This window comes from Ochotona curzoniae, unplaced genomic scaffold (genome assembly GCF_017591425.1).
Source record: "Ochotona curzoniae isolate NIBS_2020 unplaced genomic scaffold, NIBS_Ocur_1.0 contig_66, whole genome shotgun sequence".
Classification (NCBI taxonomy): domain Eukaryota; kingdom Metazoa; phylum Chordata; class Mammalia; order Lagomorpha; family Ochotonidae; genus Ochotona; species Ochotona curzoniae.
Window position 1 is genome coordinate 12,204,132 of NW_024466512.1, and position 20,947 is coordinate 12,225,078.

Below are 20,947 nucleotides of genomic sequence, written 5' to 3' on the forward strand. Positions count from 1 at the left end.
CAGTGCTGAAAGATCACATCCCATCTTGTGAACACTCAAAGAAGCTAAATTCCAGCAGGGCCCAGCTCCCTTTCAAAGCAGGTTTTTAGAATCAGGATTGAAGAAATGAGAACTCATAGCAACTGGGCCATATCTTTGACACAGGAGTCCATAGCTCTGTGAGCTACTACATGCAACTACTTTGCAGAGTATTTTTTTAAAAAAAATACAATCTTGGGAACACGCACAAGAAGGCAATGCATGTGCTCCCCACATCTCTGTACGTATCTGTACAGATACTACTACCTGCACCTACACTGGTTTAACTCTGTGAAGAGAAAATAAAAAGCTCTTCTGCAGACATTTTCCCCCCAGAAATCTGTAATTAAACACGCCCAAGGTAATTAGAATCTGGGTTTCCCTTCTAAATTAATAATGAAATGCAAACACCACAGGGTAGTAGTCACTTGGGCGCTGTGTTTACAGCTCTCTGGTTCAGTCATATAGAAGCACGAAAGTGCTGGAAACCATTAGAATCAGGAAGTAAGAAGGCCACAGTCTGCACTCACCTGTGGGCAGTGTCTTCGGGTCTCCTCTGGCTCCTGCTTCTCCACTGATGCCATTAGGGTCTGAAGATGCGGAACCATCTTCCTGACTAGCCAGAAACTGCTTGGTTTGCTCACCAAGCAAAAAGTTGTTCTTTTTGTTTATTGTCTCTGGGCTTTTCAACCTGAAAGTTGGATGATTATGGTGTGGCCCGGGATTCCTCAGAGAGTCCCGTGAAGGAAGCTTGCTTTCAGCTTTCTCGAAGTTAAATGGCTCTGTCATTTTACAAGTAGACGCTTCCAAACTATTTCTTGACAGTACATTCAGTGGCGATTTAACACAGAAATCTAAGGAAAGAAATATATTAAAGAGGCAACTTTTAATGACAAAAGTAGAATGGCAGGCAAGGTGATTTTTTCCATAAAATGGAATCATGCCATTAAATCTGGCCTTCAGGCACAAGCCCGGACAATTCTCTAAGTACAAACTCCAAGTTTAATGGACATCAATGACAAAACAACAAAGCAAGACACATCTGAGGAGTAGTCTGACTTTAACTCCACTGCTGACTTCACAAAGCTTCACAGTAACATAAAAAGGGTTTTTATAAAAGCTTTAAAAGAAATATAGCCAACCTACACCTTAATGACAAATCACAAGAGATGGTGCCTTTTGAAGCAGTTCATCGCCTCCCCACTGCCTTCTCAGAATCCCTCTCCTACTTTATGCTACACCAAGTCCTTGAATTTGCTGAACCCAACACCCAGAATGTACCTGTTCCCTGGCGTGCTCATCACAGCATGTGCTCAGCTCAAGACTCGGTGCGGCTGAGCCCCTTGCTCAGCTTAGACAGGCTCCAGCTGGACCTGCATGAACTGTAACCTGTACTCTGCTTTGAATGTGCCGTCTGTGTGGATCTCAAAGTTAGGCCCAGGGCAGGGTCTCCCTGTGTCACGTGTTGTTCCACCCAGAATGAAGCTAGCCTATTGTTTCCCTAGAACTCTGTGAGCCTTTCAGGGTAACTCAAGCACAAAGCAAACAACGTCACTCTGAAGCAGCGACTCCTGGCCATCTCCGTCAACTCAGTTTCTGCCTCTTCTCCCACAACTGCCCATAAGCAGGGGAAAAACAGCCATAAAGGCGAACCATGCTGCTGAACAAGACTGTATAGAAAACAAACAGCAATATGATCCTCCTTCTTAATGACCTAAAACTTTCATCTCATCTCTAGTTTTTAAGTTAGGTTAAACTAGTGCAATGACAGCAGAGAAAAGACCATGAAATTTAAAAAATATGCACTCTCCAAGGTAGGGCATTCACCGTGGGCTAGATCCAAGGAAGTCAGTTCTGACATACAGGCTCAAGATGGGCAGCCACAGTGGGAGACCCAGCAGCAGCCAGGAAGCAGCTGTCCCAACAAGCCTAAACTGGAGGATCAGACGGACAACTACAACACTGGATGCAGCAAGGAGCGAGAACACGTCAAGTAACAGGAGGGAGACACCTTCCGGAGAGCTGGAGGCGGCGTGGGCTTATGAATGCTGAGTGACTCCAGTCTCCATAACAAACAGAAAGGATGGTCATTGCATTATTGAGGGTAACTGCCAGAAAAATGGAAATGAAATGCATACTTTTCCCAAGAGAGGAAAAATCATGAAGCATTGTAATAATTAGCTAACCTCCAAATACCGTAACAGAAACAAGCACAAGTAATGTATACCAATGAATTAGTCTCAAATAAAATAATAAAAATGCAGGGGGAAAAATCAAGCTAGATATTATACACAAAAAGCACACATAAAAATTACATGGTATGCTTGAAAATAAAAGGAATAAAACATGTGCTTTGCAAAAAGCCAAAGCAAAGGATTAAAAAATAATTCAAGGAAGAAACTCCTGAGACATACTTTACACTGATTAAAAAAAATTCAAAGAGCAGTAGGAGTGTCTGAGACAAAACAAAGTCCCTCAGAGATGACTGAAGGGGGAAAAGATCAGTTCATGTAAGGACCTAGACATCTCACACACACACCAGACACAGAGCAAGCAGGGAAGGAGCAAGCGGATCCAACAGCAACCAACAGAACCAACACTGAGTACTGCGTACTCTGCACTACAAAGACTGAGTCAACTCACCCCCCAAAAGCCCAGCATTATCCAGGCTACAACCATGTTAGACCATGCACAACAATCTCTTCATCAGATTATCACCTTAATCAACCTGCATCACGCAAACACTCAGTCATTTCCCACTCCTAGGAAGGCTTTCAGCCTGGCTCTGCCACGCAGGGAATGAACCAGCAGACGGGTAGAAGATATGTGTGTGTGTGTGTGTGTGTGTGTGTGTGTGTGTGTGTGTGCGCACACGCGCACGTCTGTAATGATTTCAAATAAATAAACCTTTACAAAAAATGTGCTGAAACAGCACAAAGGTACTGATTGAGAGTAAACATGAATACATGAACAAATATGCATACTTAAAAAATTATAACAAACACAAGGGGACAACCATTCAAACTCAGCTATGGTTTTCTTTTTAATTCACACTGAAATAACCTATTTTCTGCCTAGTGTGGGTGCTGTGAAAGAGGCCACTCATCACTGAAGAGCATAATTTAGCACACTCCCTCTAGGATGCAAATTTGCCTGTGTGTGGTCTTAAAAAGGCACTGAACTACTCACTCGGTTACTCTTGCAGAAATCAACTTATTACAAAAAAAAAAAATCCTGTATGCATTCATGTTCATCTAAAGTGGTAAAAGAAAAAGGGGAGGATCGGTGTTGTGACACAGGTTAAACTGCTGCTTGCTGTTTGTGATACCCACAAACCACATCGCAGTGCTAGGTTCAACTCAGAGTCACTCTGGACTTCCTTTCCACGAGCTTGGGAGGGAACATTTGAGGGCCCCTCGGGCACCTGGGTTCCTCCCAGCCTCATTCAGGACTGCGATGAAATCTGCATCTTTGAGCTTTGGCCTGCTCTGGCCTTGGCTGTGGCAAGCTTCTCGAGGGGCAACCAGAGGGTGCAAGATTTCTTGGTGCCACTCTGCCTTTCAAATAAATAAATAGATTTTTAAAAACTTGGGGTAGAGGGAAGTGATGGCAGCTGTCACGCACACCTCGACAAAGACAGATTATATTGTTATTTAGAATCCTGGTTTCCAAAAAAAAATGCATAAAACTGCTAGAAGTTTTTATGTAAATAAAAAACTGAAAAAAATAAAGTTTACAGGTCAAACACGCAATTTGAAAATCCAAAATGGTCTAGAATCCAAAACTTTTTGACATATCAATCTGTCCTTACAAGCAGAAAATTCCTCCCCTGACTTTATGTGGCTGCCCATAGTCAACACACAGATGCACTGTGGAAGACCTGCTTTGAATTTTGGGTTCCTGGCTTCCACCCAGCCCAATCCCAGCTATGTCAGGCACCAGAAGAATAAACCAGCAGGTGCAAGCTGCAACTCTGTATCATTTCTTCTCTCCCTCCACTTCTCTACTTCTCTGTCCAACCTTCTCCCCCCCACCCACCTTTGCTGATCAATAGATGAGAAAGGTTGTTTCCTAAGAACAAAGTACACTAAAAATGTTACATAAAATTATCTCCTGGGACCCAGCACGCTGTGGCCTAGGCCTAGCGGCTAAAGTCCTCAACTTGGGCTAAAGTCCTCACCTTGAAGGAGCCGGGGATCCCATACTGGCACAGGTTCTAATCCCGGCAGCCCCACTTCCCATCCAGCTCCCTGCTTGTGGCCTGGGAAAGCAGTGGAGGATAGCCTGAGACCTTGGGACCCTGTACCCATGTAAGAGACCCGGAAGAAGCGCCTGGCTCCTGGCTTCAGATTGGCACAGCTCTAGCCATTGCAGTCATTTGGGGAGTAAATCATCAGACAGAGGATCTTTGTTTCTCCTCTTCTCAATATATCTATCTTAATAATAACAAAAAAAATCTTAAAAAAATTTATCTCCTGAATAGGCATGCAAGGTATATATGAAACTTAAATGGTTTCATGTTTAGGCCTGGATCACATTTCTAGGATATCTCATTATACATATGCAAATGTTCCAAAATCCAAAACATTTCTGCTCCCAAGCAGTTTAGGTAAAACATACTCAACCTGTATAAGCATTCAATAAAAACAGCAAGAAAAAAAAAAAGAAAAAAAATATGCAAACTCCACATTAAAAGTATGAACTTAAAATTCAACATATTTTGAATAGTATCGAGTTGTCTGGGATGAGTTGATGAGGTCATTTTTTTTACTTTTTCTTTTCCAGTTTTCAAATTATGCCTAAATCATACTTTTATAGCTTTTATAGTAGGGAAAAAAAAGTAAAAGTGAAAGAATCACTTAATATATCAAAGGACAAAGCTACAACAACTTAGCAATACTTAGCTTTGATTCTGGAGTTAGGTAACACTTTTTCTGAGAATAAAGTCAGGACTCTCCCCAGTGAACAAAGGATTCCGAAAAGGAGCTGGCAATCAGCCAGCAGGCAAATGGCACTCCCTCTGTTTATGCCTCTGCTTTGCTTCCTTGGTGAGATTTACAGATTTGCTTGGAAGGCCTAGTGACGGGAAGAATTCTTCCTTTCACTGGTTTACTCCCCAGATTCCCGCAACAACCAGGGCTGCTGGAACTCAGGGGACAGGAACATGCTGGGCGACACCTGTTCCTAGCAGGTGCGTCGGATGAAAGCTGAACTGGAAGCTGAACAGCTGAGCAGCATTCCAGTCCAGGAACCCACTCCACCGCAGTGACAGCTCAACCTGCTGTGTGACTCTGTGACAGCACTACCCCCAGGACTCAAGTTTTCAGAACAGGCAGCCAAGGCTATTTAGTCCAAATGATTTCTGGTCATCTAAACCTGGAATTCCACTGTCTTGAATGTGTAATTCTCATGTCATTGACTTTCCCTTGGTCAATTACAATGCTATGAGTTTTCACACATATATTAAATGCATGTGTGACTACCACCAAAATGGGGAAACAGCGGCAGGCTTTTACAGGCTGAACTGGAATACTGAAAGCACTTGTAGCACTCTGCATTCACATGCCGTTATCCCGTATCAGCCACCTGGGACATCTGAATCTTGAGTATGCACAATCTGTGTCCTAACTTAATTCCCAACCTTGGTCTGCAGACTTTTCATCTACAGGTAGATTGGGCAGATACTGATGCAAAGACCTTAACACCCCATGGCTTCAGCTCCCCCACCCCCAACCAAAAAATACAGCCCACTATGTTGGCTTGCTCACCAACAAAAATGTACTAAGTCACCTGGCATCCACAGTCCTTGTTGCCTAGTTAACACAGGAGGCTAATTTGAAGAGTTCCCTCCTTCCTTTATGTTAAAGCGATCTCTTACAGTCTCGTGATTGGGGATGTCATAAAAAGGCAATAGCCTGGGCATGACTCAGTTGTTGAGAGGCCTGGGCTGGGTGTGTCCCCCGACCTCAGGACCCTGGGGGGTTCCCAGGAGCACTCTCACTCCCTTGGAATCAAACTCCCCGCATTCTCTAGCCTTGGGGGACCATCCTAGGATCCACCGCAGGGCAACGTGAGGCAAGCCCTTCCTCCTCCTTTGAGGGGGGCACACCCAGGGCCTCGAGTCAACCCTGGGAAGCCGGTCTCTGAAGAAGGCACTGGCCGTGACATTTAGCCTTTGTTTGCCTTCTCTGAAGCTTTTCTTCCTGGTCACGCCATACAATCCGCTCAAAGAACCACAGAACTCGCCGGGAAGAAGAGCATGGGCTTTGGGGTCACACCCAAGTCCCCCTCTCCTCGTCTGGCAGGGCTATTTTGGGCAAACCACTTCATGGCTCTGGGATCCAGGGAATGGTAAAAGGTGGACGTGGAGGATTACACGAGAAAGTGTACACAAGCCACTCAGCTAAGTACTTAAGGCACAGGCATTCTCTCCATTGAACTCAGAACAGCCATGGCTTAAAAAAAAAAAAAAAAAAAAAACCTGCCATTCCCGAATGGGTCTGCACATGGTAAAACACATGTCTGAGAAGTACAGTGCTACTATTTCTTTATACCCAGTGATGAGCCACGGCGAGCTCATTCGAGGCCAGCCCCTTTCACTGTCGCGGTAAGAATCCAGGTCAGATTTCTGCCTCTAAGGTATTGCAACCGATACCTTTGTGTCTCTGAGCCAACTAGAAGCACCTGTTCTAACTCCAGAGGCCCGACAGGACAAATGAGGTAGGACCAGCGGCGCAGGTGGTGTAAATCAGCGCCAGCTTACTCACTCCGGCAGTGACTGCCGCGTGCAGCTTACCCACACGGCTGGCACTGCAGCCTTTGAGTTAAATGAAGGTACCGAATTCGTATACAGTTCCTTTTCAAGAAAAGCGGTCCGTCCATATCTGCGGCGTGCTCTCACATCCACCGCAGGACCTCCCACCTACTGGCCCACACCTCAGGCCTGCGTCGCCAAGCCCCTCCAACCAACACAGAGTCGTCCCAGACCCAAACCTCCAAGCCCTGACCTCCCCCTTCCCAGCCAAGACCCCAAAAGCTTCCTCTACCCTTCCAACCTCACTCCACTTCCAGGCCCCTTGGACCGGCTCAACGCCCGATTTCAACGCCCGACCTCAACGTCCAGCGCCCAACGACCGAAGCCCCACAACCTCACGCTGCTCCTTTTCCTCCCCCAGGTCCCTGGCAAGCCTGACCTGGGAAGAGGCTGAAGGGCTGCTGACCCCGACCGACCTCTCTCTCTCAAGGCTGCCCGTTGTGGCGCCTAGCAGCTGCCCCGACAACTTCGGGCCCAGCGGCTCCACACGGGCTCCACCCGCCTCCAAAGCCCAGCCACCTCCCAGGCTTGCAGCAGCGCGCCTGCGCGGTCCAGGCCCGCGCACGCTGCGCCTGCGCACTCGGCGCCACGTGCGTCCCTCGACGCCCACGCGCGCCCGGCCGTGCGCCCTCCCACCTGCGGCTGAGCACGTGTGCCCGGGCTGTGAGTTCCGTAAGTTGGTTGTGGATAGATCTAGGAAGCAGTGTATCTACATAATATCTATCTACCTATCTTTTAGAAAAGATAGCTCCGAGAACGACTTTGTGATGGTTGTCTTTTATTCAGATTTGCTTGATGCTTCTTGTTCGTTTTGCGACGTGTAGTTAGGTCTGCCTAAGTTCTTCTTGCGGCTGTTTCTCAGACTTTCCTTGACCATCTCCTTTAGTATGGCAAGTAGCTGAGGCCTTTTGTAGGCAGGGGGAATCGCATGATTGGGATTTGATTTTCCTCATGGTAGGAATGGAGTTAGGGAAGTAACCGGAAAGGAAGGGGCCACTTAACGGGACTCAGTGTTTCTCGAGCTGAGGCAGGGAGCACCTGAGGAGAAGCAGGAGATTTCTGGAAGGATCCTGTTCTCTCTCAAAGTCTGCACTGAGGAACTGGCAGCGTGAAGCCAGCAGGCAGAAGCTTCATCTGGGTCTTCCACGTAGAAGCTGGGGCCCAAACACTTGGACCATCCCCCATGGTTCTCCCAGACCCACCAGCAGGGAGCTGGATTGGAGGTGAATAAGTGGGCACTCCAGCTGGTGCCCATATGGGACACTGGGGGTGGCAGGCAGGTGCTTAACTCACTGCATCACAACGCCCGCCCCTGAAGTATTGTCTTTATAGTAGGTATGTTCAAAACAAGGTTAATATTTGTACTTAGCTGTTGGGAGAAAAAGTTCTGTTTCATCCATGCCCTTTTCTTATCGAAGAAAGGGCAATTCTTCTCACAACTGACTTTGATTGCCTCTGTATTTTTTATTTTTAAAAAAAATTGATTTATTTTTATTGGAAAGATTTACAGAGAGAAAGAGAGAAAGAAAGATCTTCCATCTGTTGCTTCACTCTGCAATGGCCAGAGCTGAGCCGATCTGAAGCCAGGAGCTTCTTCCTGGTCTCCCACACAGGTGCAGGATCCCAAGGCTTTGGGCCATCCTCGACTGCTTTCCCAGGTCACAAGCAGGGAGCTGGATGGGAAGTGGGGCTGCCGGATTAGAACCAGCATCCCTATGGGACCCTGGTATGTGCAAGGCGAGGACTCTAGCTCACAGGGCCCTTGCCTCTCTTTTTATAAGAATCCGTCTCAGGTGTTTCTCTGTTGCAGTAGATCAAAAGCTACATATTAGGTAGCTGTTTCCCTGTAGGGGACACCAAGATTGATCGAGTAGGTTCAAGTGTTGTTATCCTGAGGTTTCCTACCAACTTTTTATCTAAGATTCTGGACTGACAGATGACCACTATCTGTGTCTATTATTTCATTACAGTTTGCAAAAATGGTGATAGCTTCTCCTTTTACGTTTGTTATATAGAATTCTGCACGAGCATGTTCGCATCCACTGTATGCTTCTCAGTCTGCAGCAGGAGAGCTTGGCCAAATGCCTCATTTTTTTTTTCACTGCTATCAGTTTTCAGTGTGTGGTATTTCTTGATATCTTCCCAAAATGGTTAATAACACTTTTGAAAATCAATGCATGCACTGACTTTTAATATAGCTGGTGTGTCTCAATGCTGCTGTTATTTTTGAACCCTGAAATTATCCCTTGCTGACCAGCTGTAGCACAAGCAAATTACTTCCTAAGCCTTTTCAGGCACTTACTCGTGTTCTCTTCACGCTGCTTTTACTTTGCTTCTGCTAAAATCAACATGAGCAAGCTCTTGTGCATTTCCGTCCTAGACTGGGAATCGCCTTTGATCTTCAAGCAAAGTCCAGGTAATCTGTAGAGGAAGTAGTATTTACACATCACAGTTTGGAGAACAAAGGTATGCCATTAGATTGATTATAGTTCCAGGCTTTTCAAGGGACAGATTTTTTTTTTTTTTTAAGAAAAAATACTCTAGGCACATGCTTATGTTTCTAACTTCAAATCAAGGATTGCATTATTTTTATTTCATTTCTGTGATTTTCTATTACTATTATTCTCTTACAGTGAAAAACTTGATTCCCAGAATTTAGAAATAATGCTATTCCTGACAATAGAAGTATTGAAACAGCTTATGGTTTCTTTGATTTCCACCCCTCCCTATCATCGTGGGAATGTTGGGTTGATTTGTCAAAGCCAAATCATTTCTCTCCCATCATGGACACTTTTAATGAATGTGCCTCCAGTGCAGTCCCTTTATTTGAGGAGGGAGGTGTTATTTCCCGTTGAAAGAGAAAGAGGAACAAATTACATATTTATAGTCTTTTTTTCTTCTGTTTGTTTTGCCGGCCGTCTCGGAGGTGGTTAACGGAACCGTGGAAAGTTTTGCTAGACAACGTCTGGCCTTTAAGACTGGTCTGAATTCATCAATTTTACTCAAAGAAGTCCTAACCCCAAAACCTTGTTTGTTCCCGCTCTGGACCCAGCCGGACAACCGTCTCCATACTCTTTTTGTGGACAGAGGATGCCTGCCCAGAGGTTGCTTGCTGAGCTCGGGAACGCGCTCGGCCCGGGGCGGGAAGCGGACGCTCCAACTGTCCATTATTCAACAATGGCACTCTAGGGGCCACTCTGAAGAGCCGAACGCGGCGTTATGGCAACCCCAGAAGCCTCTCTAAGGAGGTAAAGGGCGGGTAGGCTGGAGTCCCTGGAGACTCCGCCCTCGTCAGGTGCAAGGTCTGCGCACCAGTGCCGGGAAGCCACAGTTGGGAATTGTCTTTTATTGCTCTACGTCTCTTGAGCCAAAGGGAGAGAAGGGGTAATATCCTGACGGTCGCTTCTACGAGAAGAAACCACCTGCTTGGCTCCAGGAAAGGCGGATAGGAGAGGCGGGTAGGACTAAGGACCGAGGGGGCTGCGCAGGTGAGACGCGCGCGGGGTATTCCAGCCAGGCCGGGCAGGGTGGGGGCCGCCCGGGGTCGCGAGGCTCCGCCCACTGCAGGCAGGTTACCCTGGCCGTCAAGGTGCGCGCGTCACGCCGCCCGCGCGGCGCTGATTGGCTCCTCGGCGGAGCCCCGCCCCCTCAGCTGTATCCCGGCCGGCTCCGGCGCCGCCGCCATCTTTGTTGATGTGTCAGCCCGGCGGGGGCTCGTGGAAGCGGTGGTCCCCCGAGCGAGGTGTCCGCCCTGTTCCCCTTCGCGCTCTCCGCCGCTCCTCCCCTCCTGCCCCGCTATGGAGAAGTCGGTTCCTGCGCCGCGGCGCCAGCGGCCTCGTTTGGGTGCGGCCTGAGTCTTGGAAAACGGGTGAGTGCCTGAGGGGCGCCCGCCCGCGGCGGACGGGGCGGCCTCCCTGCTGGCCGCTGTCGCGGGGAGCCGGGCTCGCAGCCCCTGTCCTCCCCTCCCCGGCAACGGGGCGACCGGGGCGAGTCGGGGGGCTCCTGGAGGCCGTGGGTCACGAGCGGCCGGATTGGCTGAGCTGGGCTGCCGGCGCGAGCTGCTGGGGGATCTGACATGGGTTTCGGTCGGCTGTTTCGCCTGTCGTGTCCACGCTGTTTGTGTGTGTTGGTCGTTGTGGCGACTTGCTAGCCCTTTCTCGACCCCTGCCCTTCCTTGTGACTGTTTAAGTTGCTAGAAATGGTTCTTTGTGGAGTTGCGGAAGAGGGGGACGCTGTTGTATTTGGATGCTGCTTTTCTTTCAAGGACGGCAAGGTAATTCATAAAGCTAGGTTGGGAGCGAAGGGATTCCGAACGTGACTCCATCCGAGTGTAAAATGGTGCAGCCCCCTAACACACGTGCCCCTAACACAGTGCAGGTGCGATGGCCGCTCTGCTGTGAACAACTTGACAACTTTGGGTGATAGTCACGTCTTGGTTTCGCATGGGGCCGAGAGGGCCGGGTTTACAGTCGCAGCGTCTGCATTAGAACCTTGCTGGTTCGACGTTGCTAGTCTTGTTACCTCTAGCAATCAGAGCATAGCAAATATATGCAGTGCGGTCCCGGGTACTTCGCAGTTTGCTTCACATGGGTGATGTGTTTCTTTGCACCCAGTTTTTTTTTTTTTTCTTTCCTGAAAAGTAAGTCAAGTGTGTTTCTAAGGAAGACATGCACTGAATCAGTGCAGATGTGTCGGTATTCACTTAGGAAAACCAGTAGATGAAGTGTTCAGGTACTCAGTGGGTGTGGCTGTAAGCTACTAAGAACCCTTTGGTGTTTATCTTGAAGGACCATTGGTCGACAATCTGAACTTTGCGTCTAAAGCACAAGGCTCCTCGGCCCCTCGGCCCCTCGGCCCCTCGGCCCCTCGGCACACGGCAGCTGCTTCTCTTTGTCTGGCGTGACACGAAATGCAGGGACGACCGGCCCAGTTGCTTCTCTCTTAGTCCTTTCATATTCTTCGGATTCATGGAAACTAGTGTGGAACTTGCCGATCCCGAAATACTGAGAATTAAAACTCCTCTTCCCTAAACAATTGCTGGACAGCCTCTGAGACGCAGAGTGCGTTTCTTAGTTCCAAAGCCTCATGTAGTTCAGAATGAGTGCACGTCAACTTCAGTATTCTTTCAACCGTGGAGATTCCGTGGAGGGTCGCTGGCATCAGGCTTATGATTGCCTAACCCAGAGGAGTGACCTGGGTGTAACACACGCAGCAGGCACTCCGCAGAGCTGCCCTTTGATGCTGTCCGGGGAGCTGCACTCCTTGCACGGTCCTGTGTGTGGAGGAGAGGAGAGGTGGTGCAGTGCTTGGCTCTGAGGGCCGAGCCCTTCCCTTGAGATTCAGCAGTCATCTGCTGCTTACACATCGCTGCAGCAGTTGACCTTTGTGGATTCTTTCAAGCTTCTCCTTTGAACTTTCTCAACTACTGAGATTGAAAAGTGTTATGTGGGTAAAGTATAAACAAAAGGAGGGGCAGGCATTCTGGCATTTGGCCACCACCCCATATAGGAACCCCTTCTGTTCCAGCTTCCTGCTAATGGGCATGGGAAGGCAGTAGAGGGTGGCCCAGGTGCTTGGGTGCCTGTCACCCATATGGAAGACCAGGATGGAGTTCCAGATTCCTAGCTTTGGCTATTGTAAGCGTTTGAGCAATGACACAGTGGTTAGAAGCTTGATGGATCTATTTATCCATTTGCCTGTCTGGATCCCTCTGCTTTTCTTCCCCTCCCACTCTCTGTCACCATGCCTTGAAATAAGTCAATCTTGAAAAAAAGATACTGGGGTGAAGGGTGAAAGACAAAGTAGCCTCAGCGTACTATTGATTGGGCTGAGTATGCTTCTTAGTAACTTTTTAAAAAAGTTTTATTTATTTTTTGGGACTGGCGCAATAGCCTAGTGGCTAAATCCTCACCTTGCATGTGCCTGGATCCCATATTGATGATTCATGTCCCAGATGCTCCACTTCCCATCTGGCTCCCTGCTTCTGGCATGGGAAAGCAGTAGGGAATGGCCCAAAGCCCTGAAACCCTGCACTTGCATGGGACCCGGAAGAAGCTCCTGGCTCCTGGTTTCAAATCAGCTCACTCTGGCCATTGCAGCCACTTGGGGAGTGAACCAGGGAATGGAAGATCTTTCTGTCTCTCCTTCTCTTTGTGTCTCTGCCTTTCCAGTAATAAATAAATAAAAAACTAATCTTAAAAGCTTATTTTAAAAAGGTTTATTAATAATTTTATTGGAAGAACAGATCTACACAAAGGAGAGATGGAAAGATCCTCTGTCTGCTGGTTCACTCCAAGTGGCCACAACGGCCACAGCTGAGCTGATCTGAGACTAGGAGCTAGGAGCTTCTTTCAGGTCTCCAACACAGATATGGGGTCCCAAGGCTTTAGGTCATCCTTGACGGCTTTCCCACCCCACAAACTGAGAGCTGGATGGGAAGTGGAGCAGCTGGGATACAAACCAGTGTCCATATGGCATGTGCAAGGCAAAATTTTAGCCACTGAGCCATTGCACAGGGTCTGGTAACTGTTAGAATATATGAACTGTTAGTCTAATGAGTGCTAATGAATAAATTTTGTTTACTTCGTAATACCAAAAATAAACCTAAACTAAATGTTTCTTCAAGGTTTAAACATGAAAATTCTTTAAGCATACTTACACATGTTTAATTTTGAATGGGCATTTTATTTTTGAAAAACAAACTATATAGGTTAGCATTTTTTTCCTTTTAATTACTGGATATTGGAGAAAAAAATTTTAAAATACTAATGTTTTCTTAGATTCAGATGTTAAGATCATCTGTGCAAATTACTTCACGTTCAGATTTCCTTATTGACTTTCTCTGATATTTTAAAAATTATATAAAATTGTATGAGGTATACATATTAATAATAACATGCTAAAATTTTATGATATGATTATGATGTGGATTCTAGGTAGACCATAACTTCTGTTGTTATCCTGTCACTATTTTGGTGGTGGTCTTGGATGTTGCTGCATTTATTGCTTGTCCTTTTTGTTGTTGCTGTTGTTTTTAATTAGCGTCTTTGTGAGTGATATAACGCACAAACCATAAAATCCATCATGTGCAAGTCATAGTACAAAGCTAACTACACCCAACAGGGATAATTGACCTTGATCTTCAGAGGGACTTGTCAGTGAGCTGGTAGACAGGGTTTTCATTCTGGGGCTGTTTCTGTTAAAGGACTCTCAGCTTGTGAGCATTGAAGTTGCATTTTGCCCAAATGTGATTGCTATCTATTGAAAATGATTTCTTCTGTATTGTTGAGCTACTCTACAGTTATCGTTTTATCTTTCAAAACGTAAAATTTGATCTATACAAATGCCTATATGAAATTTTGGCGTCAAGTATTTTCGTTGTGTGAAGGAAGGTGTTCATGTTTCTTACACAGATTCTTTTTCATTGTTTTATTTTTGGAAAGGTTTACTCAGGAAAATGGCTTTTGAAGTTTGTGTGTGTGGAAGTTGTGAGAAGATAGTAATGTACTCTGTGGATACTTTATTGATTCTGCTTTTGCCTAAGACGTTTAATTGTATCAGAATTTTGTTAGAACGGGTCAGAAAGGCCAGTTATTTTTTTGTCTATGCTTTGTTCAAAGTATAGTTAGGGAAATAAGTAGAAAGTCTATAACATATTTCTATTTTCTTTCAAGATTTTACTTATTTGAAAGAGTTAAAATGATAGAGACAAATAGATTTTCCATCTGCTGGTTTGCTCCCTGAATAACCCTCTGGCTGGGGATGGACAGTGAAGCCAGGAGCCTGAATTCCACTCAGGTCTCCCTCTCCCATGAGTACCAGGAACTCATGGCAGTCGTGATGCTGCTGGATGGCTGCTGTCCCAGGCACGTGAGCAGGGAGCCGGTCACCAGTACAGCAGCCCTGGGAAGTGCTCCCTTTCTGCAGTGCAGCTCTGAGCTTAGCTGCAAGGCTGGGAAGCTATCATTTCTACACTGGATAGTAAACTATTACATTGAACAGCAATGATCTTGCATACTCAACTGGTCTAGCTAAATGGACCTAAATGGATATTTGAGAATTATATACCTGCAATTCTATGGGTTTTCAGTAGTATAGTTTATAATTTTTAAATTTGTAGTTTGCTGTAGGTAATGTTTATGCCACACTAAGGGTCTTTATTGTTTTTTAACATTGATTTGATTTGATTTGAAAGACTGGGAGAGAGATCTTCCATTTGCTGGTTGAATTCCCAAATGCTCGCAGGCTAAAGCTTGAAGCCCAGAACTCAATCTGAGTCTCTCAGATGGGTGTCAGGCACATAATAACTTGGTCTTGCTGACCCACCACAATGGGCATTAAAAATTGCAGGTGTCCCCAGCAGCAACTGCCATATCGAAACACCTGTTCTGAATCTTTCTGTTGAATACTGGCAAAGCTAAAAATTAAGATGCTGTAGCATTAAAATAAATGTGTAGTAATTTCTGATGCTTGGGCCAGTGCTATGGTGTAGTAGGTTAAGCTGCTGCCAGGATCCCCTATGGGAGCTGATATTTCTGATCAGCTCCATGCTAACAGGACTCGGAAAGCAGCAGAAGGTGGTTCTAGTGCTTGGGCTCCCGTGATCACCTGGGAGACTCGCAGGAAGCACCTGGCTTTGGTTAGGCCCCACCCGACCCCGGCCATTGTGGTCATTTATGGAGTGAACCAGTGGTGGGGAGCTTCACTCTCTGCCTCTGCCCTCCCTCTCCATAGCACTACCTGTAAGTGAATGAATAAATCTTAAAACCAAGAAGAAAAAGCAGTGTTTAAGTTTATGGGCAGAGTGTAATAACCTACCTTTCGCAGGTCTCATTGTGCAGGCTGTTTTAATTTATGACAGTGTTCTCAACACCTGGTCAGTGTCTGCGGACCTGAGGACATATTTGGTGAATGGATATCGATTTTGGAAATATATTTCTGACCCGATATTTTTGTATGACAGTTGTTTATTTAATAACCTGTTACCAGTTATCTGAATTGGATTTTTTGCTTGTATTTGCAACTTATTGAATAAGCCTAAGTTTTTGTTTATAATGCCAGATAGTGGAAACACAAGGGCAAGACTTAAAAAGCAATTAAAATGATGTTTTCATTTATATGCCTCTTATAAGGAAGTAATTTTGTAGAAATGTGAGTGGCTCAATAAGAAATGAAATGCAAGTTAGATCGTGGTTGCCATTTCAGGCAAGCTACAAATGTTTCTTGACCAGTTGCCTACAGCTAAGGAGCTGCAGTGCTGTGTGAGAAACAACTCTGCAAGATGAAATTGCTTGAATGTAAAAGAATTTTCTATTTCAAATGAAATATTTCTCCTCATTTTAAAGTTGCTGAAAGGTTTAAAAACCTTGCTGATGTCTTTTTAAGTATGTGCATGTGATGCACAGGGCAGGGGAGGCACCCAGAGTGGTGCAGGTGAACAGGAGGAGGCTTGTGTCCCAACCCTGGAGACTCCCGGATCCCCACCAAGGACTGACAGTACGGACACCAAGGACTGCATCCCAACTGCCAAAGAGACCACTGGGAACTGGAATGCCTTTGGAGGCCGAGAACTCAGAGGACATTCCCCCCTCCCCCCCCTGGACCTACCATATGGGATGGAAGAAGCCCGAGCCTTCATCTTGGGACCGAGGGCCATTGGAACAACAGACAGGAACGCTGAGTGGTCCTCAGAACCAGAACAGTAAACCTCCTTCGGAATTGGGGAGAGGAGCTTTCTCTAGCCCTTGCTTGGTTCCAGCTTTGGGTCCTCACCCTCTCTGCAATGACCATTGGGGTTGCTCCAGAGCCCCCCCTCCAAACACACACACAAGTTAGAATAGATAGGCAGAGAACAAAAAGAAAAGCCTGATGAGCATAAACTCATACACACCAGGGAGGACACGAAGAATAAGCACTCCTCAGCAAGGCATTGAGAATTTCTCTGCACACCCCTCCTAAACTGTTTCGCACCTCAATTGTTGAAATGTCATCGAAGTAGTCACAGGATGTGGTTAAGAACTTGCTTACTCAATACTATGTCAATTAGTTCTACAAAATTATATATTGTTGCTGATGTTATGTTTGGGCTTGTAACTGACTGGGATTTTACTTTGTTGGCTCTAACTTTGGACCAGAGAGGGTCTCCCCAGGAAGCTGTTGAACTTATCTGGACGATGAGATGCTGGACTCTATGCTAGGTATAGGCTCACAGGGAAGGAATCTAAACTGAACTTGAACTGTGGATACTCAACAAAGTGGAGGAATCCACCATGGGCGGAGGATTGGGGGAGGAGGGGGGGAATTCCAGTACCCACAAAGCTGTATCACATAATGCATCGTAATAAATTGGAAAAAAAAAAAAAACGAATGTGCGTGTCTGAGAGCACTCATTTGCTGGTTCACTCTCCCCATGCGCCAAAGGCCAGTGGCAGAGTGTAATCCAGGACGTCAGGGTGCGGCAGCCCAAGGACAGGAGCCTTCACTTGTGTTTCTTAGGGCATGCACTAACAGGAGGCAATAGTCAGGAGTCCAGCATATGCAGTGTCTCAGCTGCTGTGCCATACGTTCTACCCACTGTGTGATTTGTTTTAAAGCAATATATATTGTATATTTTGAAGATGCCTTTGATTTGTACATTCTTTAAAAGTGTCTTGTAAGCAAATACCTACTTTTACACACTCCTTCCATTGGTCTGCTACCAGGCCAATCCATTCTCAGTAGCTTTGATGACTGCCTCCCCCTGCGACGACTGCCTCTCTCTGCGACTACTACCAAAGGAAAAACCTTTGGAAGCCATCGAAGCGTGCAGATTGGTCTACACCAGCACTGCGAACTGGAGACCTGTGGGAGGACTCCACTCATCATGTCCTTCTCCACAGTTGTGTGGTGACTCGGTCTGCTCTCGTGGCTTGTTGTGTGAATACACAGGTCTCTGTGGACTCCTCTCCTCTGGCTTTGTTCCTTTGAGCGTTGGGAAGCCACGTCTGTAAGCTCAGTGGTTTACCAGATGGCAGCTCACTTGGTGACACTTGTGAAGGGCTTGAGTATTTCTGAGAAACTGTATAGAAAGTACTTTTGAGATTAAATTTAGTCTCAAGTTAAATTTCTCAAATTACAGGAGGATAGTGTGTAAATGATTAGATTTTAAGTTTAGAATCTAAAACAGTTCTTATACATAGTTGAATATCCAGTGGTATGTGAGGCTGATTTTTGTTTTGCACTATTTTGCAAAACATGGGAAGTCTTACAAACCTTTCCCTACCCGCTAAGTGTTGGTCCCTAGGTCATTGTGTAAATCCACTGAGTCACACCTTCATCGAGAACTCCTAAACATTTGCAGAAATGAGGGTAAATTGTAGCAAAGGAAATATTCTTTAGATTTATGTGTCATTACTATTTTGTTGCCAGATTTAAGGTGTTTGCATTCTGCTTGAATTAACTTTTTGTAAGTTCAAGGATAATAAAGAGTGCTTGTTTAGATAAGAAATAGCATCCTACTTGAGAAGTGGTAAATGCAGAGTGGTAGAGTTGTTTTTTAAAATATTTAGTTATTTGAAAGTCAGAATTACAAAGAGAAAAGACAGAGAGGAGGAGAAAGATATCTTCCATCTGCTGGAAGCCAAGTCTTCAATGTGACTGTAATGACCAGAGTTAGGCCAAAGTCAAGAGCCAGGAGCTTCTTCCAGGTCTCCCTAGGGTGTCAAGGGCTTAAGCACTTGTGTTGTCTTCTGCTACTCTTCCATGTTTGTTGAGACTTGGCAAAAATTGATTATTGCTTTTCATAAAGAGTTTTGGGAGACTTTATATTTATCTAAAGATAATTTTGGTTTGTTTCAAAACTGATTTGAGAAGTAGAGACAGATGGAGAAAGAGCATGCCCAGGTGCCCACAGTAGTTGTGGTTGGGGTGAGCTGGGCCAGATCCTGGAGTGAGGCAATCGATCCAGATCTGCCTGTAACAGGAGCGCAGTGACCTGGACGAGCTTAGCTACCTGCCAGGGTGTGCATTACTAGGAAACCTGATCCAGAGCTGCAACTAATATGGAACACAGGCTCTCTGATGTGGATACCAATAGCCTAGCTGCCTTGTACCCACACCAGTAATATTTGAAGTTCAATAATTTTTATCATATAGCTTGGATAATAACTTTCATAAACATTATAAAAATATGCTCTAACTTGGTAAAATTAAATTATTTGTTTTATTGATTTAGTGCCTATGGGCTCCATTTGATTTGTATTGAACATTTATTTACTGCTGAGGAGTCTGTTTAAAAATCACCATGGTTACTGCCTGGATAAGAAAAATAATACCTTATAGCCAGGATTTCTCATGCCATGGCTTCCTTTCAGCTCACATCTAGGTCTCTGGGTTATTGGTAGCTATGTGTTATTATTGTTTTGTTTATCTTCACAGTAAATTTTTATTAATGTGTTTAAAAACTTATTTGAAAGGCAGAGTAACGCATACACACACACACACACACACACACACACACACACACACACACAGATCAGTCAGCCAATCTTCTGTCAGTATTGCCCTAGTGGCTGCAGTGATCAAGTCAAAGCCAGGAACTACATCCAACCTGAGCTCATGTGAGTGGCAGTGGCCAAGTGCTTGGGTCTTCCTGTGCTGGCTTCCTTTAGGCACATAGTAGGAAATTGGACTGGAATTGGAGCAGTTGGATTCAAAGCAGCACTCAAATAACGGGACGGCAGTGCGGGTGTCGCAAGCAGCACTGGCCCATTGGGCATTGTTGTTTTTTCCCTTGGTTTGTGATTTCTCTTCTAGTGGTTTCATTGCTGTCTTCTTTCTCCACTATTTTCTTAGAAATTTCTTGAGGCCATTTTTCCCTTTAGAGAACTGAAGGAATTTAGATCATTTTTTGACTCTAACCTTGCAGTTAATTATACTATTCTTGCCTAATATTTCATGAGATGATTTATTTTGCTGGTAAAAGTGGACTTTTGTGCAGTGGAGAAAAGGCAGTGGGACTTTGCAGTAGCCCACCTGGTTGCAGCCTACGTGGGTTGACTGGTCAGTTTTTTCTTTTACTAGAAAAGACTATGAAGTGGTCTTGGTTATTCCACATAGTGGACTGCTGTGTGCAGATAATCAAATGTATGGTTTAAAATTGTTTTAATTTTGATGTTTCACTTTTTCAGATGTAAAACGAAGATCAGAAACAGATTTAAAGACATGCAAAGTGAATTGGTACCAACCAGCATGTCGGAGACAGAGCATATAACCTCCATTTCCTCTGAGAAAAATATTGGGGAAACATCTGAGTTAAAGGAAGGTTCATGCATCTCATTTTCTGGTGATGGAAGCTGTAAATTAGAAGATGAGTCCAAAGTATTAGCATTAAACTGTGATAACACGTTATGTCAGTCTAATGAACGCAATAGTCAACTTGAAGCACGGGACAATGCTATTCTGGATCCTGATGGAGGTGAGGCTTCTTGTACTAACAGAGACATTTGCCCTGAAAATTCTGAACAAATGGCTGATTTTCCTAGTGGAGACTTTGCAAAGCTAGTTTCAAAAACAAGTGAAACAGAGCAGGCTGTCACACAAATATTGGCAGAATTACAATCATCTACGTTTACAGAAGCTGCTAAAGAAAAGACTTACTCAGAAAGTCCTTACGATACAGACTGCACCAAGAAACTTATTTCACAAATAAAGACTGTTTCAGCTTCAGAAGATTTGCTGGAAGAAATAGAGTCTGAACTCTTATCTACGGAGTTTGCGCAGGAACACCGAGTGCCAAATGGGATGAATAAAGGAGAACATGCGTTAGTGCTGTTTGACAAGTGTGTACAAGATAAATATTTGCAGCAGGAGTATACCATTAAAAAGTAAGTTTTGTTTTGGTTTTTATTCCTTTAAGAATGAATGTATACAATTTTGTCACTTTGATCTCAGTAAAGCTAAGAAAAAATAGTGAAATGGCTCTGTAAACACAAAATCGTTTGGAAATAGATGGATTTGTGAAAATTTCAGTAAAATGAAAGGTAGCTTTCTTTATGGAAAATTAAATGAAGGCAGAAGGAAAAAGATGAGTTGTTTTAGAGGAGATCTGAATCAACAAAGCATTTTATCTGAAATGAA

General features: G+C 45.1%; 2 protein-coding genes across 3 annotated transcripts in view; one reads left to right on the forward strand and one right to left on the reverse strand.

Annotated features, from left to right (window-relative positions):
• Nucleotides 1-6,506, reverse strand: part of TDRD1 (tudor domain containing 1) — a 38,125-nt gene extending 31,619 nt beyond the window's left edge. Inside the window, exons 1-2 of the mRNA XM_040992494.1 lie at nt 6,500-6,506; nt 549-872 (exon numbers count right to left, since the gene is read on the reverse strand). Coding sequence (XP_040848428.1) covers nt 549-872; nt 6,500-6,506 — 331 coding nt within the window. The remainder of the gene's footprint in view (nt 1-548; nt 873-6,499) is intronic.
• The window catches only part of CCDC186 (coiled-coil domain containing 186), a 47,206-nt gene continuing 28,726 nt past the window's right edge, over nt 2,468-20,947 (forward strand). Inside the window, exons 1-4 of one of the 2 annotated variants that reach the window (XM_040992073.1) lie at nt 2,468-2,471; nt 11,970-11,974; nt 12,263-12,270; nt 19,999-20,694. In XM_040992073.1, coding sequence (XP_040848007.1) covers nt 20,033-20,694 — 662 coding nt within the window. In that variant the 5' untranslated portion in view covers nt 2,468-2,471; nt 11,970-11,974; nt 12,263-12,270; nt 19,999-20,032. Of the gene's footprint in view, nt 2,472-10,568; nt 10,701-11,969; nt 11,975-12,262; nt 12,271-19,998; nt 20,695-20,947 lie in introns of those variants that run through there. The other variant, XM_040992072.1, reaches the window with a different exon arrangement.